This window comes from Rhinatrema bivittatum, chromosome 6 (genome assembly GCF_901001135.1).
Source record: "Rhinatrema bivittatum chromosome 6, aRhiBiv1.1, whole genome shotgun sequence".
Taxonomy (NCBI): Eukaryota; Metazoa; Chordata; class Amphibia; order Gymnophiona; family Rhinatrematidae; genus Rhinatrema; species Rhinatrema bivittatum.
This window is the reverse complement of record NC_042620.1, coordinates 263402824-263420423: the sequence shown is the minus strand read 5'-3', so window position 1 is coordinate 263420423 and position 17600 is coordinate 263402824. Positions and strand designations below refer to the sequence as shown.

General features: G+C 45.9%; 1 protein-coding gene across 4 annotated transcripts in view; it reads right to left on the bottom strand.

The window, feature by feature from the left end:
* CLN3 (CLN3 lysosomal/endosomal transmembrane protein, battenin) overlaps positions 1 to 15997 on the bottom strand; it is a 76688-nt gene extending 60691 nt beyond the window's left edge. The window contains exons 1-3 of one of the 4 annotated variants that reach the window (XM_029607068.1): positions 15578 to 15988; positions 12978 to 13177; positions 10117 to 10189 (exon numbers count right to left, since the gene is read on the bottom strand). Coding sequence is in view for 2 of the 4 variants with exons in the window: in XM_029607066.1 (XP_029462926.1) it covers positions 10117 to 10189; positions 15578 to 15635 (131 nt within the window). In the remaining 2 variants the exon portion in view is untranslated. Of the gene's footprint in view, positions 1 to 10116; positions 10190 to 12977; positions 13178 to 15577 lie in introns of all 4 variants that reach the window. The other 3 variants (XM_029607067.1, XM_029607066.1, XM_029607069.1) reach the window with 3 other exon arrangements.
* Between the last annotated feature and the right edge of the window lie 1603 nt (positions 15998 to 17600).

The window sequence follows — 17600 nt, the reverse complement described above, 5'->3', positions numbered from 1 at the left end:
TCGCTGCCTGCCCCGACCTTGGACTGCCTCTGGATTATTCTGCCTGCTGCCTGCCTGTTCGGATCTTCTGGTTTTGGTTCCTGATTGCTCGCTGCCTGCCCCGACCTTGGACTGCCTCTGGATTATTCTGCCTGCTGCCTGCCTGTTCGGATCTTCTGGTTTTGGTTCCTGATTGCTCGCTGCCTGCCCCGACCTTGGACTGCCTCTGGATTATTCTGCCTGCTGCCTGCCTGTTCGGATCTTCTGGTTTTGGTTCCTGATTGCTCGCTGCCTGCCCCGACCTTGGACTGCCTCTGGATTATTCTGCCTGCTGCCTGCCTGTTCGGATCTTCTGGTTTTGGTTCCTGATTGCTCGCTGCCTGCCCCGACCTTGGACTGCCTCTGGATTATTCTGCCTGCTGCCTGCCTGTGCGGATCTCCTGTCTTGGGTTCCTGATTGCTCGCTGCCTGCCCCGACCACGGACTGCCGTTGGATTATTCTGTCTACAACCTGCATTGACTCGGACTGCCTACTGATACCCGTGCGCTCCTCCTAAATCCAGTCTTTGACGTCTCCAGGTAAGCGGTCTAAACTGTGGTTCCACTACTATCTGAATACCTGTCGTAACAATTAGGAGACTCCATACCATCTGCACTCCTCTTTTTTAAATTCTAAAGCAGCCCACACATATCATGTATGAAATTCTGTGCAATTCCATGTATAGCCAGACTGAAAACCCAGTCACTTGTATGTCCTGTAGGACATAAGACAATTTGTTAAAAAACAGAACTGTCTTGTATAAAGCAAGACTCCTCACCAGCCTTGTGCTTTATACAATAAGATAACATTTCTGGGAGGTGACAAAGGCTACAGGAAAATGGAGCTCACTCGAATGAAAGGGGTGTTACTAATGTTGTACTGCAGAGACTGGCCCCTGGACCGGTTCTTTTCAACATTTTCAAAACTGATATTGCAGAAGGGTTATCAGGAAAGTTTGGCCTTTTTGCAGACGACACCAAAATTTGCAACAGGGTAAACACCAAGGAAGGTGTGGAAAACCTGTGGAGGGATCTAGCGATGCTTGAGGAATGGGTCTAGAGTCTGGCAGCTAAGATTTAGTGCTAAAAAACAGTCGTGCATTTGGGCTGCAAAAACCCAAGGGAGTACAGTCTAGATGGGTGAAATTCTTCTATGCACGAGGCAAAAACGGGATCTGGGAGTGACTGACCACCTTGAAATCATCAGATACAAACAGGTGGATAAGGCAACAGCAAAAGCCAAAAAGATTCTTGAGTAGATAGGAAGAGGAATGGTCATCAGAGAAAAGCAGTGATATTGCCCTATATAAGTCCCTGGTGAAATCTCATTTGGAATATTTTGTACAGTTCTGGAGACCACACCTTCAAAATGGCTATTAAAATGGTCAGTGGCCTTCATTATAAAGCATATGAAGATCTAAACATGTACAGTTTACCCCAGAGGAAAGGCGGGATGGGGAAATATGATTGAGACATTTAAATACCTCTGAGGTATCACTGCAAAGGAGATGGGTCTCGTTCAATGAGAGGTCATAGGATGAAGGTGAATGGGGGGTAGACTCAGGCGTAATCTAAGGAAAGGAGAAATTAGGTCTTGCCTGACAATATTTTTTCCTTGAGTTCAGCCAGACCAGTCGAGATGCATGGGTTTGCCTCCCAACCAGCCGATGGAGACAGAGATTAACAGTTTTGCTGATGTCACCCCTTATAGGCTCTCATGCTGACCTCAGCCTGTAGTATTCTCAGTAACGAGCTAAGATAAGAATGTTAATACAATAAATTTTTGCATCACCCCTTAAATAAAAAGTAGAGGGCTTCCAAGGGAGAAACAAACAAACAAGAAAAGTACAGACATAAACCTTATCAAGGAGTATAGGTTATTTTCTTAAAATCCAGCATGCCAACTGGAGCACACAAGCAGTTATTCTGAAAATGAATCAGGAGAATAAGACAAGTGGCAGAACAGGGAGAGTCCTGGACTGGCCTGGCTGAACTCCAAGAAAGGAAATTATCAGGTAAAAACTAAATTTCTCTTTCCTCTTCATCCAGCCAGAAAAGTCCAATTGGATAGAAAGTTTCCAAGCTATCCCTCTACTGGGTGGTATTCTGCCAAGTCCACTCTCAAGACTTCTGAAACACAAGGAGCCTCTTCCCTGGCTCAAAGATATGTCTGCAAGGAGGACCAAGTTGTCAATCTTGCAATCTCCAATGGCGACACCAAGCAAAGCCCTGCCATGAAGCTGCCTGTGAACTGGAAGAGAATGTCCTCAAATTCTTTTGAAATGGCAATTCCTTGGATATGGAACCCTAACCCACTCACTTCCAAACTCCAATAGGCTGTCGACACCTTTGAAGCTGCTCTGACCCTTTTAGAGCCACTAAACTGAACAAATGATACTCCTAGGATCTGAAACTATTAGTAACCTTGAATTACAATAGGAGGACTTTACTAACTTTTAACTGACAAAATTGAGCCTATTCTTCTCCATTTGAAACCCTTTGAAAAAGAAGAGAGAGAGACTATATGGATAAGGTGAAAAGATATGGTTTTGTTAACAAATGAAAATCCCACAGAGAGTTGAAGGTGGAGGCCCACTCTCAGAGGATCCCACTAGAATCTACAGGGTCTGTCACACATAATTTTCTCACACTTTGCCTCTCCAGCATCAAGGCCTGGTTGTCCCACAACAGATTTACTCTTAATCTAAAAAAAACCCAAATCATGATTCTAGGGTATTCCCATAAAATATGTAATACCTGATACTCTCAATTTTGACAAACCATTTATCAAAAAAAAAAAATAAAATTCTGGAATTTAGGAGTAATGATTGACCTCTTACTGTCAGTGCAACTATACATCCTCCATAACACAAACATTTTTCGCAAAATTTAAATTACTTTGTCACCTTAAGCCATTGTTCAACCCTACAGACTTCAGAATAGTACTCCAATCATTCATACTTTATTTTCTCTCTCGACTACTGCAACTCTCTTCTCTTTGGACTACCGCAAAATACACTTAAGGCACTCCAAATCATTCAGAATTCGGCAGCACGTATGCTAACCGGAGCTAAGATTCATGCCCACATTACCCCAGTCATGTATTCACTACACTGGCTTCCGATACAGTGGCATGTACAATATAAACTAGTTTCCATAATTTACAATCCGTTATACAATGCTACAGCACCATGGATCAACTCAATCCTAAAATAATATATTCCCTGCCACACTCTGCACTCCTTTGGTCAACGCTTTCTAGATATATCAGCCTCATGCCATGCTTACCTCGATTCAATGAGGAAGAGAGCCTTTTCATTACCTCCGCAACTCCGTAGCATAAAGGACATCAATGAGTTTAAGGCGGCCCTAAAGGCATTCTTATTCTCAAAGGCCTTCAAAGACCTCCAAGACCAGTAGGTGGTTCGTTGAACAGAATTAAATGTCATCGGCTGGTCAAATATTATTCTATAAAGCTATAATAACAGGAGTGTTCATACACTTGTTTACGTGTTTTTGTGCACGTTTGTGCTCTGCCAAAATGTGTATGTTTTTATGTATCCCCCCCAAATAGATTTAGGAGCCAGACTGGAGGGAATCAAGGTGATTAAATGCCTACAGGAACCTGCTAAGTGGAATACAAAATATATTTTTCTGACTGGGCTCAATTTAAAGCCCTCTGTGTCACCTTCAAGTCACTGCAGCTTAAGGCTCTCAATATCTACAAGACTGCCTCTGTTCCCAAGTCCACATGTTCCCAAAGGTCTCCCAAGTGACAGGCATGGCAGGACCTGCGAGCGAGTCTTTCTTCCTTCTTTCCTTTGGAACTCCCACTCAAGAGAGGCTCGACGCTCCGCTACACATTTAGCCTGCCGCCGCCTGGTCAAGAGTTGGCTCTTTTGGTGGACTTTTGCTTGATAAAGCCCCTAGAGAATTAGCTAGAATTATTGGTCTATATTGACACAATTCAGTGAGGTGCATGTTTTAATGGTTTTATTTTAGCCAACTCATTCCTCAACCAATTGGTTTTGCATTTTGCAATGTTTGTATTTTGAGCTGCAGCCCAAACTTGTTGGGGCTGTATTTGGAGATCCTTAGTGCTCCTCCCGCTGAGTACCTTGGTAGTGGAGCGAGCAACAAATCCTGCTAATAGAACATTGGAGGGAGCTGGAAACAAGTCATTTTTAATAAATTAAATAAAATAATCCACTGGGGGCAAATGACCAGGCTAGCACCAAAGTCACCATAGTGGAAGAAGTAGTTCAAGAAAGACGGGGAGGCAGCTGCCATTGGCAGCAGTGTTTTCTAATGCGTAACTTGTGTTTGGCAAGGAAAAAGCCAGGATACGTGGTACCAAGAAGTTCAATGTTTGGCTGCAGAGATGGTGTAAAGAAGAGGGATGCTTCTGGGGATTGGGACTATATCTGGAAGGATAAGAGACTTTACAGTCTGAGAGGGAAACAAAGATCTTAGGTGAAAAGTTCAGATCATACACTGACAAGAGATATCACAAATCTACCTGTAAACAACTCAAAGAAGAAAAGGGGGATAGGCAAGATAAAAGAAAGAAATCCCTGAAAGGCTAGGAGCAGACATGCTTATAGTGTTTTAACCATTAAGAAATGGGATGCCTAGGTTCCGGGTTGGTTGGAATGTAACACTATACTCTGAATGCACTTTGACATTATGGTGGAGAGAAAGACTGTGGGGGAGACAAACTGGCTTTTAAGGGGAGGTTGTCCAAGGGACTCCCCTAAGGGGCCGGGCAAACTGGATTTTTATTATTAGTCAGATTGTCTTTCCAAAGCTCACCAGGATGTAAAAATGTATGAAATATACAAAGGTGAATTTTCAAAAACTGCATGCATAAAAATTAGCACTTACATGTGTAAAACACCATATACACGAGCATATGCTCTTTAGAAACCTCAATACGCAGGCGTAAATCAGGATCCAAGAGTAAATTTCTTTTTAAGCATGTAAAACAGGAGCGGGCCAGGGGCATTCTGAGGAGAGGCCAACATTTACGCGAGAAAGTTTCTATTTCTATGTCGCGGATGTTAGCCCTTGGGCTGTGGCGTGGTTGATGCCGCCTAGCTGGCGATGCCGCTAAGCCCACACCAACAGCTGGTGGTCTCACTCTCACTGGGACGTGAGCTGGCGCTTCACCTATATCAACTCTGTTCCCCGCAGCTTGAGCCCTTGGATTCCAGGGGCTTAGGTGGAAGTCCTATAAGGAGTGGTCAGACGAAGTCAATATCCGGGTGCAGGCCAAGATCAGGGCAGGCGGAAATCCAGAAGAGTAGCTGGTATCCGTTGCAGAGGTCAGAACCAGGAATCAGGCCAAGACAAGACACTGAGGACCAGGACAAGGCAGAGCGGACAGTGAAGGACAGCAAGGCAGGAACAAGGCAACGAGCGGACAGGCAGGGCAAGAAGGCAAGGCTTGACAGCAGGATAACAAGGCTAGACAGGGTGACAAGACAAAAGCAGGACAATGAGGCACAGGAAGGTAGCAGCACGACCTGCAAAGCAGGAGGACCTGTGTTGCTGAGTGTTAAAATGACCGAGTGCCTGATGTCATCATTTGTTACCAAGACATGATTCCCACTGCGGGGCTTACAAAGAAGTTGTGTGTATGCATGCTCGCCCGCACCTATGGGTGCCTATGGGAGCAGCGGCATCCAGGCCACGAAGAGAGGAGCATGGCATTGGGAGAGGCGGGCGGCATCCCATGATCGCAGGGTCGTCCCGCCGCCAGCCAAACATATATTTACTCCTGCTCAATATCTGGAGTAACTGATCATTAACAACAGAGTCCAAACCCAGCACAGCATTATAAGAGATCGGGAGGCAATCTGAGGAAGAGGCTGTGCTGTAAACCTTTTACCTTCTTCTTTTTAGGATCCCACTCTACCAGGGAAATCAGCCTGAAGACTGTTGCCCTCAGGAACCCTGCTGCCAGATCCACCAAGGGAACAAAGTCACTGGGGAGCACCTGGTGCTTAACCCATTGGTGCAGGAACTGAGAGCCCAACTGAGTAGGTTTCCCAAGGGAAAAGATAGAATTTGTCCCACAGGACCATTATCTGGAGGATGGGTGAACAAACCTCTAGAGCCACAGCCCCATATCCATTCATGCAATTGGTTGGGCCCCAATTAAGATGTGTTTATATATATTTTGTTTCTCTTCAAGTTGCTGAAAGGAGTAAGCTCACACATTTCACACATACACGGGCACAGAGAGACAGACATCCCACACCTGGACAGGCACAGATAGCCCCCACACCCAGACAGGCAGAGAGTAAAACAAATACCAGACAGATATAGACAGACACATTGACCCCATACTCATCTGCTGGAGAAAGAGAAATACTGAAGAGAAGAGCTGAAGGCAGCACCAAACCTTTATAGGGGGAGTGAAGTCAGCTTTGAGCTTTTTTTCTCTGTCTCCATCTGACAGGAGGGACTGGTCTGGCACAGACAATAAGGCATAAGGGCTCTCTGGGATCCTCTAACCTGAGCAAAGAACTGGTATTTTTGCAATATATATATTTATGAAAAAACACCCTGCATTTCATTAATGTACCAGCACTGACAGATGTTAACAGACCCCACAAGGGAAGAAGCATTTCCAATCAGGGCAGTTGCAAGGTGCTCTAGGTGAACCTTCTGCCTTCTGCCCTCCCTGCTCCCCCCAGCACAAACACACAAGTAAAAATTATGCATTTATAATAATAGATTTTACATGAAAAAGGACATTCAAAGTATGGTTTTCTGAGATAACAATATCACAGCAGTGCATGTAAATATAATATACATACTGTATGTCAACCAGAAAGCCCTGCTGAAAAGCAAAAAAAGACCCATGGAACCCATATGGTATTAGGCCTATTGTAATGCGTGCTGGGTGAGGGCTTGGCACTTAAAGCCATGAGTAAAGTGAATTACAATATAGTAAACCTCCCATATCAAAGCAGCACCAACTGCCAGCACTCACTTAGTATCAATCCTACCTATGAAAAGGCAATGCTGTAAATATTACACCAGGCCCTAAAACACCAATACATCTCCTAACAGAAAACAGAGCAAGCCCAGCTGCTATAGAACCCTGTACAGAAATTGCACACTAGCAGAATATCTCACGTTCGATGGCACATTTACAACACAGACAAAACCTCACCAAATACAGAAGAGAGAGACCATAAGGTTCAAAATCCGCGTGTGAACGTGTGGGTGGGTCGGGACCCGCGCGCGGGGGATTTTATAATCTACGCACAGTGACGCGATCAGGCCTTTGCCCAGTTCCCTCCCAGTCCGCTCCAATTAAGGAGCGGACTGGGAAGGAACTCCCTACCCCCCCCAACTTTCCTCCCTTCTCTCCATCCCAACTCCTAAATCTACCCTAGCTAACCCTTTTTTTGTTTGTTTGTTTTTTTAACTTACCTGCTCTGAAGAGCAGAAGTAAGTTACGCGCGCCGGCCGGCTGCTGGCACATGCTTCCCCAGGATACATTTTTACTGCTCCCAGGCCATAGGTGAGATGGGCTCTGCTTGTGGCCTGCCAGGCATCACTACCAGTCATGGGATGGGCTCCACTCTTGGCCTGCTGGCCGTAACTGCCGCTTCTCTCGGCAATGAACAGGATGGACTCTGCTCATGGCCCACAAAGTCTTCTACTTCCCTCAGCCAAGAGCGGGATGGGTCCACTCGCAGCCCATGGAGTCTTCTGCTCCTCTGGGCCACGAGCGGGATGGGCACCGCTCGTGGCCTGCCCGGCCTGTCTTCGGATGGGATCTGCTCACGGCCCCACACGGCTCCTCTTTGCTGCCCCCTAATGGTTGGTGCTCTAGCGCAGGCCCTGTTTCTAATGTCCAAGTACATGGCACTAGAGTTAATCATCAGACAGCATTGTTTAATACAAGAGAAAAGGTAGATGGGTCACAGAAAGATCAGAGTTACAACTCTGTTAACACTGGGGAGAATCTCAGGGAGGTACTGGCCGGGTGGGAAGATATTGTAGAAGAACTGTGGACTTATCTAAAAGGAACCATAATAAGCTAGGAAAGTAAATAAAATGAACAAGAAAAAGAGGTAAGGGGCAAAGAGAATAGGAGTCAAAAGGTACAAGGGATCTCAGAAAGACGCAGAGGAAACATAGCTGCAAAAAAAAAAAAATCAGGGAAGCATAGAAGGTAGTCAGGACAGCAAAGGAGTGAATGAAGTCAAACGCAGCTAATACAGTAAAGCAAGAGGACAGAGATGTGATTGAAAAGGAAGAATGTGAGATGGGTGACACTATTCTGCGTTCACCAAAGAGGGGGATTTAAGAAGGCAGAGGTACATATGGTCGAGTAGGGGTGAGCAAAACTTGAGCTGCGGCCCCCCTTTCATTCATACAATTGGTTGGGGTCCCCTCAAGTTGGGTTACTATATATACTGTATGTGTGTGGGGGGGGGTGGGGGGGGATGGGACAGCTGTGAACCCTCTCCCTGGGTAGGGGCCCGGCAGCAGCAGGGACGCCTCCTGTGCTGAGGCCTGAGGGTGGCAGCACTTCCCGGGTCATGAGACGCCACAGTGGCTGCTCCCACGTCCAGTTCTGCTGCAAAGTAAGCAGCTCCTCTCCCTGGCCCACTGAAAGAAATGCATTGCCGAGCTGTGGCAATGCTCGTAATGATGTCGCTGTCTTCTGGCAGCTCCGAGACTCGAGAGAGTGTAGCCATTTTTTTTTTTTCCCTGATCAACTGAGGGTCCCCCTTCGGGACTGTTCAAGCCCACCCCCCACCAGTTTGCTCACCCCTGTGACAGAGAGGCAGAATTCACCCAATTTGCGTAACAAGGAGATGACACGGGGCTAGCAAAACTGAAAGTGGCCAAGGCAATTGGGGCCAGATGGGATACATCCAAGCTAGGATGTTAAGAAAGCTGGAAGAGGTCCTGGCAGCTCCACTAATAGTTCTGCTTAATCAGTTTTGGGAGAAAGGAGAGGATTCCAGAGGACTGGAGAAGGGCGCGCAGTAGCCTTCTTCATAAAAATGAATATTGGAAAAAGGCAGGTAACTGCAGGCCAGCTACCTTGACTTCAGCGGCGAGTAAATTGATGGCGTCACTACTAAAGGATAAGTGTAATATCTTGAATCCTACAGGTTTCAGGATCCAAGGCAGCCTGCGGGGCAAATATTATAAGACAACCTCTTGTCATGGTTATTGTTTAGAATGTAAACCGACTTGATTAGTAATTCTGTTACTGAAAAATCGGTATATAAAAGTGCTAGCTAAATAAATAAATAAATACATACATACATACATACTCAGAAAGCTGGCAGGCGGACAGCTTGTCCCGGATGTTCAGCGTTCGCCTAAAGTTATCCAACTAACTTTAAATGGACAGCGTTCACATTTAACTAGCTGTGTTTGACTATAACTGGCTGTGTTTGAAAGTCCTCCGGCCACGTGTAGCTGGACAGCTTGCTATGTAACTGACCATATTCAAAATGCAGCCAGTTAAGTGGCCGCAAAATAAAACAAACTTTGGGCCTGATCCTCAGCCCCCCCCAACCCCAGAAAATATTCTAAAATAAGGGTGAGCATAGTGTCCTCCCCAAACCACCAAATAAAAAAAGCAGCAGACGCTAGTGCCCTGAGGCCAGCCCCTCCTCCCCCCAAATCTTCTTGAAAATCACAAGCCCCATCCTGCCCCCAATCCCACCTTCCCCTCCCACCCGCAACCTATATTCAACTCAGATCCCCCTGAAACCCCAACTGGGAGCACGGTGGTGTCTTGTCCCCTCCCCGCGTGGCTCTGCCAGCAGTGCCGGAAGTGTACGATAATAACACTGCTGTGACAGCATGGGACAGAAATACAGTATCCTTACTTGCAAAGAAGAAGGAGATTGTGGGGTCTATGATATTGTAAGAAAAAGGAAATCAGACAGACCAGATGGTGCTTACCAGCTGTCGTATTCTAAGTATTGCTGTACAGGGATGTCATTTTTCAAGTACTTATTAGTGTTCCAGTGTATTTGCATCGATGTGTGTGGACTTGTGCTTATATATACTGTATGTGCAGCGATGCAATAGCCAGAAACTCCAGCTTACCAAAATCCAGCAGTATTTCTCCAATGTGAGGCCTGGAGTGGGGGGACCAGCGGAAAAGGCTCCTCTTCCCCATCTGCAGGAGAGAAAGAACTCAATTTCAGAGTCCTACTCAGCGCACGAAAGGACAAGAACAAGACCTACAAGAGTAGACGGAGGAACGTCACACAGCAGAAACCCTGCCGGGGAGGTGAGAAGGCCAGCATCCAACCTGCCAGTCCACGAGCTAACAGCGTTCTTCTGGAAATCACACGCACTGCTGTCGCTTAAAATATATAAACTTTACTGCAAAGGTAAGATAAAAATATATAGCCAGCCCCTTCGCTCAAAACAAATCAGAATGCAACCAGTTCTTCAAGACGTTTTTCCTCCTCCCACAGACAGAATGGGAGATGAGCCTTAGTAAATTGGGCACACAAAGTGCTCAACAGTCCGCAGGGTTTAATTTGTGGGGAGGAACAGCTGGAACGCAGTTCCGCCACTTCTTTTCAGACTTAAAAGGCAAAGCAACAGGGGTTGTTCTGCTCCAGCCTCTCCTCAGGCAGCCTACAGGGAAGAGGGAAAAAAAAAAAGAACACGAGCCTGGAGCAGACAGGGCAGAGAACAGTCACGCTATGCCCCAGTCCAGCCCTTTACCTCCTCTTCTACAGGGAACAGGAGGGGAAGAGGGTGATACTGAAGCAGACCCTGCAGAGCAAGGAAGAGAGACAAAAAGGGGTCAGATTAGCACAAGTTTGAAACTTGTGTACCACAGTGCCAGTCATCAAGGTTTCCATGCTGGTCTTGATAAGCATTACAGCTCGACAAGTTTCACACTTGTGTCAATTCAATCCCTTTTTGTGTCTGTTACCCTTAGGCTTAATATCTGGCAGAACAATCCACAATGGCATTCTGCCACCTTGTTTCCAGGACTCAGAGAGACATATTACGTCGCACTGTATAAATCAGTTCCGGCTCTCTACATTAATGGTGGGGGTGGAAGGGAAATAAAACCAAGAGTTAAGAGAAAAAGATAAGTATGAGAGAAAAAAATGTGTGAAGCTTGCTGGGCAGACTAGATGGGCCATTTGGTCTTCTTCTGCCGTCATTTCTATGTTTCTATGTTTCTATGAAGCGGAGCAGGCTGGCTGGTGTAAATCAACTCCGGCTACCTGAAGAAACGGAGCACAGCCAGCGGTGGCAGGATCATTTCTGCCCCCCCAAGCCCCAGAGACAGCAGATCAGAGAGTGTGGGAGCTGCTTACCATGCGACAAGAGCATCCACACGGCCTTTAGTTTTGTGGAGCTTCCTGGCAGGCCATGAGAGAGGATGGGAAAGGATAAAGAGACAGGGGGTGAATGCCTGCCAGCCCTCCTGCTTTTACTGCTACTGGCTGCGTTCACATATATATATATGAGAGAGAGAGTATGTGTGTGTGTTCACACTCAGCCCCTTCCCCTCACATACGGGCCGATACAGTAAAAAACATGGGAGAGCGGGCGATTCAGTAAATAAATTTATTTAAATTAGGTCTGGCACCTCTTTTTGGACAGGAGCGGCGGCTGTCAGCAGATTTGACAGCCGACGCTCAATTTTGCCAGCGTCTGTTCTCGAGCCCGCTGACAGCCATGAGTTCGGAAACCGGATGCCAGCAAAATTGAGCGTCCGGTTTTCAACCCACGAGCTGCGGGCCTATTTCAAAATTTTTTATTTTTTTTTTTTACTTGTTTAAACTTTTGGGACCTCCAACTTAATATCGCCATGATATCAAGTCAGAGGGTGCACAGAAAATCAGTTTTTACTGCTTTTCTCTGCACTTTTCCGGTGCCCAGAGAAATTAGCACCTACCTTTGGGTAGGCGCAAATTTCTGAAAGTAAAATGTGCTGCTTGGCTGCACATTTTACTTACTGAATCGCATGGGAATACCTAATAGGGCCATCAACATGCATTTGCATGTTGCGTGCACTATTAGGTTCGGGGGGGTTGGACACGCATTTTGGATGCGCTATTACCCCTTACTGAATAAGGGGTAAAGCTAGCGCGTCGAAAACGCGCGTCTAAATGCCGGCTAACAGTACGCTCCGTTGGAGCACACTGTACTGTATCGGCCCGATAATCACACCCAGCCCCAACCCTGTTCCCTCCTCCCATTCATGCTACAGTTCCACTTCCTTTTTGTCAACAAATTAAGCCCTGAATATCCAGCTCAGCTCTTCTCTTATCTAGACAATGCACTGTGGTTCAGAATATCCAAGAGGTTCAGCATATTCGCTCTGAAAAAGAGTGAGAGCTAATGCTATCATGTGAAACCTATTCAAACACCTAACAAAAATATATATAAATAGATAAAAATGAGGCCAGCCCAGCAGCTTGGTCGGTAAGCGCTAGGCACTGCCCTGCGGAAGGTCCCTGGTTCTTTGCTGGGGGTTAGGGATACTGCAGCAGCAGCGTTCACAGCCCCTGGACGAGGAAATTGTGAACACTGCCTAAAGGGCTTTATTCAGGACCCCTCAATTGCAGGATTCTGGAGGGAGCCCAGGACTGTCACTGCAATGATTGAACTAAATATAAGATTGGGGGAGGATAAAGTCGCAACGTACATATAGTGCAGGTGAATGTTGAATCCTGACAGAACTGATTTAGACAGTCATATAAAACAAAATGTGTTTTATTCTTTCAATATGGCAACTCCACAAGTTTATACAAGCACCGGCTTAATGGCGTCCCCCGACACGGTCCCGTGTTTCGCCGCGGGCTGCATCGGGGGGGATCGCCACCGCTGGAATTCACACAGAAGCTAGAACATAAAGAAATTAACAAAGAGTCAGAATGACAAAGGGACTTACAACCAACCATAATGAGTTCCACAAAAGCATAACATACCTGACAGCAGCGTTTAGACAGTGACAGGGAGCGCAATGCCCTTCAAATTTGACAGGTATTTAAAGGAGATGAAGGCGCCAAAAACTATAGGGAAGGGGAACCACGTGAGTAAAAGAGATGAGTCCATTGGAGGATAAAGTCCCCAGCTAGATATGAATGAAGGTTACTGGTACCAGATCCCAACCCTGGTTCCAGTTGAGCTGGAAGAAGCAGAAGAAAACTGAAGGGTCAAAATAAACACAACTTATGGCTCATATATTTTCAATAACCCACCTAATCGCTTCTATAGTGCTACTTGGAGTAAGCAGGCTGTACAAAAACACATAAGTGGTAGCCCCTGCTCAGTAGAGCTTACAATCTAATTAAGGGAAAAATTAAGAACATAAGAAATTGCCATGCTGGGTCAGACCAAGGGTCCATCAAGCCCAGCATTCTGTGTCCAATAGAGGCCAAAACCAGGCCACAAGAACCTGGCAATTACCCAAACACTAAGAAGATCCCATGCTACTGATGCAATTAATAGCAGTGGCTATTCCCTAAGTAAAATTGATTAATAGCCATTAATGGACTTCTCCTCCAAGAACTTATCCAAATCTTTTTTGAACCCAGCTACACTAACTGCACTAACCACATCCTCTGGCAACAAATTCCAGAGCTTTATTGTGCGTTGAGTGAAAAAGAATTTTCTTAAATGTGCTACTTGCTAACTTCATGGAATGCCCCCTAGCCCTTCTATTATTCGAAAGTGTAAATAACCAAGTCACATCTACTTGTTCAAGACCTCTCATGATCTTAAAGACCTCTATCATATCCCCCCTCAGCCATCTCTTCTCCAAGCTGAACAGCCCTAACCTCTTCAGCCTTTCCTCATAGGAGAGCTGTTCCATCCCCTTTATCATTTTGGTTGCCCTTCTCTGTACCTTCTCCATCACAACTATATCTTTTTTGAGATGCAGCGACCAGAATTGTACACAGTATTCAAGGTGCGGTCTCACCATGGAGTGATACAGAGGCATTATGACATTTTCAGTTCTATTAATCATTCCCTTCCTAATAATTCTTAACATTCTATTTGCTTTTTTGACTGCTGCAGCACACTGAGCCGACGATTTTAAAGACAAAAAGGGTCTTTGGGAAAATAACAGATTCAAAATAATTTGTATTGTAATTGCTGCAGGACATGGCCATTGCCCACAAGGGGCTTCAATCACAACTCCAAAAGTTACATTGAATAGGAAGATTTAAATCCCTTTATGCCTGCTAATCAATGAACGCCAATTAATTCAATATAATAGTTCCAGCACTACATACAATAATGTTGCTTTAGAAATTTTGTTTCGCGTGTATTAACCACTAATGGCCAGTTAGCTACATTAGCAGGGCTGGATTAACACCTGCCAAGGCCCAGTGCTCAAAGCACTCCACTGGCTCCCAAGGGAAGAATGTGCAAAATGGTGACCTGGTATTTAAGGCATTACAGGATGCAGATCACACTTTAGTGAGTAGAATTGAACATTAAGCTCCTACAAGATCTTTACGCTCTGAAGGTCGCAATTTACTTCAGGTTCTGCAACTTAGAAGTTATATTTTACTAACACACATGCTTCGTGATTTAATGACAGGAATGATGTTGGAATCCACCTTGTACAAATATTTAAATTAGTCTCTGTTCAGGCCACTATTATTGTTAGGTGGCAGTTCTTTTTAAGGTTTTAATTTTTTTTTAAATCCAGGAGTTTCTCCTGCTTCTTTTGGGCTTCCAGCTCAACTGGAACCTGCCCCTGCTGCAGTGGTTCTCAAACCTTCCTCATTGACCCCACACGGCCAGTTGGATTTTCAGGACATGAATATGCATGAGAATTTTGCATATACTGGGTCTCCAATGTAAATATATTACATACATGTTCCTAAAGCGGATATCCTGAAACCAGATTGACAGGGGCCAAAAGAACAGGTTTGGGAAGGACTGCTTTATTGCACCACGAGTCTTCATTCCCAAGTATCTGGGGTCTTCCCCTTATTTTTAAATCCCCTCCAATTAAAAAAAAAAAAAAAAAGTTACAGGCACAGTAGACTCGGAGTTCAGTAAACATGAAACCTAAGTCTTGCCAGGGGATGTCACGGCTGTGCCGAGAGCACCCCCCCTGTGAACACCGTCTCTGCAGTATCCTTTTATGTTTCGTTTGTAAAAGGAGGTTACATATATTTTAGCTCAGGTGCTGCATACGATTCCCAGCTAGAGGGTGGCTGCTTTGTAGATTAAAAAAAAAAAGTGCTGAAGAGACAGAGGAGTAGGCAAGGGAAAAGTTAGGGGCAATAGACAGAGAAACAGTGCCAGCTGCAAGGAGGAGAAAGCAAGGACTAAGTCCAGATACAGTAGTTATCGAGGGAGGTGGGGGGAAAAAGAGAGGACACTATAAAACAGATACAGTATCTGGAAGGGAAGAGAGGAGATAGGTAAAAACGCATAGTTACTGCTGAGAAAAGACTGAGAAAGAGGCAGGGTAAAAAAAAACAACAGAGACATCAAACTAATACAATAACAGTCGGGCTTCTCTCCATGTTGCTCCTCCTCCCCCCTCCACCTTACACTCACTTACCCTCACCTTCCCAGTCTGAATCGGACTGTGGCCTCCAGTTCACTTTCCTCCTCTCCATAGTCGGTTCCCACACCTTTAGCGACGGCAGGAGAGCAAATTCCCCTGGTGGTGGTTATTCCCAGCTCGGTCTCGGTGCTAAAAACATGGGTGGCTCTAAGCCTTCCTTAAAGTAAGGAAGATCCTGTTTCTGAAAGGGGAAGATAGTTAGTGTGTGCTTCTTTCTGAAAGGCCCTCTTGCTGCAGACTCTTTATTTCAATTCGCCTTTTTTTTCCGTCCGCTTCTGAGTGTTCAAACAGAGAAGGCAGGTCAGACATTTGCTCGGAAGCAGAAGAACCACTCAGCCAGAACCAGCTAAGCTGCACAAGCAGGAAGGTGGGGCATAGTCAGCAGCTCTGCCAACAGTAAACATGGTTCCTCTGTGGATTCTCAGGAGATCTCGGAACTGAGGGCTCTTGCCAGTAACTGTCATGGCTACTGTATCAAAGTAGCTATCGGGAAACTGCCAGGAGTAAAGATGACTCCTTTGTGATCTCACAGAGGAAAGTGAAGCGGTGCTGTACCAGTAACCGTCATGGCCTCCCCACCCGTTCCCAAGGTTGTAGAAATAGCGTCCCACATGGATTTTGGATTGCCAAGTCTGTTCTTTTCCGGAAGGCTTGCTTGCATGAACTAAGAACTGGGCTTATTGTGATTTGTTTATTTCTGCGAAAGCAACTTACGTTTTCTGTCCAATAGAAAATAAGCACCAGTGTTAGTGATGTGCGTGTCATTCTCCTTATGTGCGCAGAAAGTTCTTGCACTACTACTTTATCATTTTCAAAAGTGCTACTAGACGTACACAGTGCTATACAGATAGCCATAGAAGCTAATCCCTCCTTTATGGATCTTACAATCTAGTCAAGCCAAACATACAAACTAACAAGTCTACAAGAAGTGTACTTGTTATAGAGAAGTGGTTAAGATTTAAAAACAGCCTCAAAAAGGTGTTTTTAGACTGGATTTATTTTGAATATGGCTAGGAAAGGTATACAAGCACCAACTCAGGAAGTCAATGCCAATATACGGTGCAACAAGGAGGAAAAGGTGGAGGAGGAGAAGGGCACAGGTAAAAGCAATTTGTCAAATTGCTAGGGTGTCCCTATGTCCTTTTGGCTAGACAGTCCTCTTTTCTCTGCCTCTGTCAGGAATCCCGCACCTCTGCTTTCCAAAAATATAACTAGAGCAGACAGACCTCAGCAGGGCTGTGTGGGACACAGATAGCCAATTGGAAAGCACTGTGGCTAGTAAAGGTGAAAGCAGATTAGTCTCAGGAGGGGAGGGGTGAGTCGGGGGAAGCTCCTGTGCTGACGAGTAACTGAGGGCATGCATTATTTGTAAGACAATTTACAAGCAGCAGTGTCCATGTGGATGCAGCCAGCCTGAGTTCATGGGAGAGGTGCAGTGGTCACACTGTGAACAAAGCCAGCAAGTGTGCCTGAGAGTTGGGGGAACTGAGTACAGGGTGTGAGAAGAGGAGGGGAAGTGGCTGCTGCAGGCTAGGAAAGGGCTGGCACAGCTCAAGATTTTTATGTGATGCTGCTGCAATACCTGCTTGGGGGGCAGGGGTGGAAGCCAGTAGGGATGTGCAGACCAAAAGTTTAAGTTCATAAGTCCATAAGTCAAAAGGGGGTCCCATTTGCGGTCAATATGGACATATGGAGAATTCCATAAGTTGAGTCTATGTCCATATGTGCAAATAAAAATTTAAACCCCTCACCCGCCTTAATCCCGCCCCCCCCCCCCCAAGACTTACCAAAACTCCCTGGTGGTCCAGCGGGGTCAGGACGCCATTCCTGAACTCCTTTGCAAGGAGCACGTGACGTCGGCGTCACGTGATTCCCCTCGGGTTCGCTCCCGGACCCCTCGTTGGGCCCAAAAGGAACTTTTGGCCAGCTTGGAGGGGCCTCCTGACCCCCCCAAGCTGGCCAAAAGTGCCTTTTGGGCCCAACGAGGGGTCCGGGAGCAAACCCGAGGGGAATCACG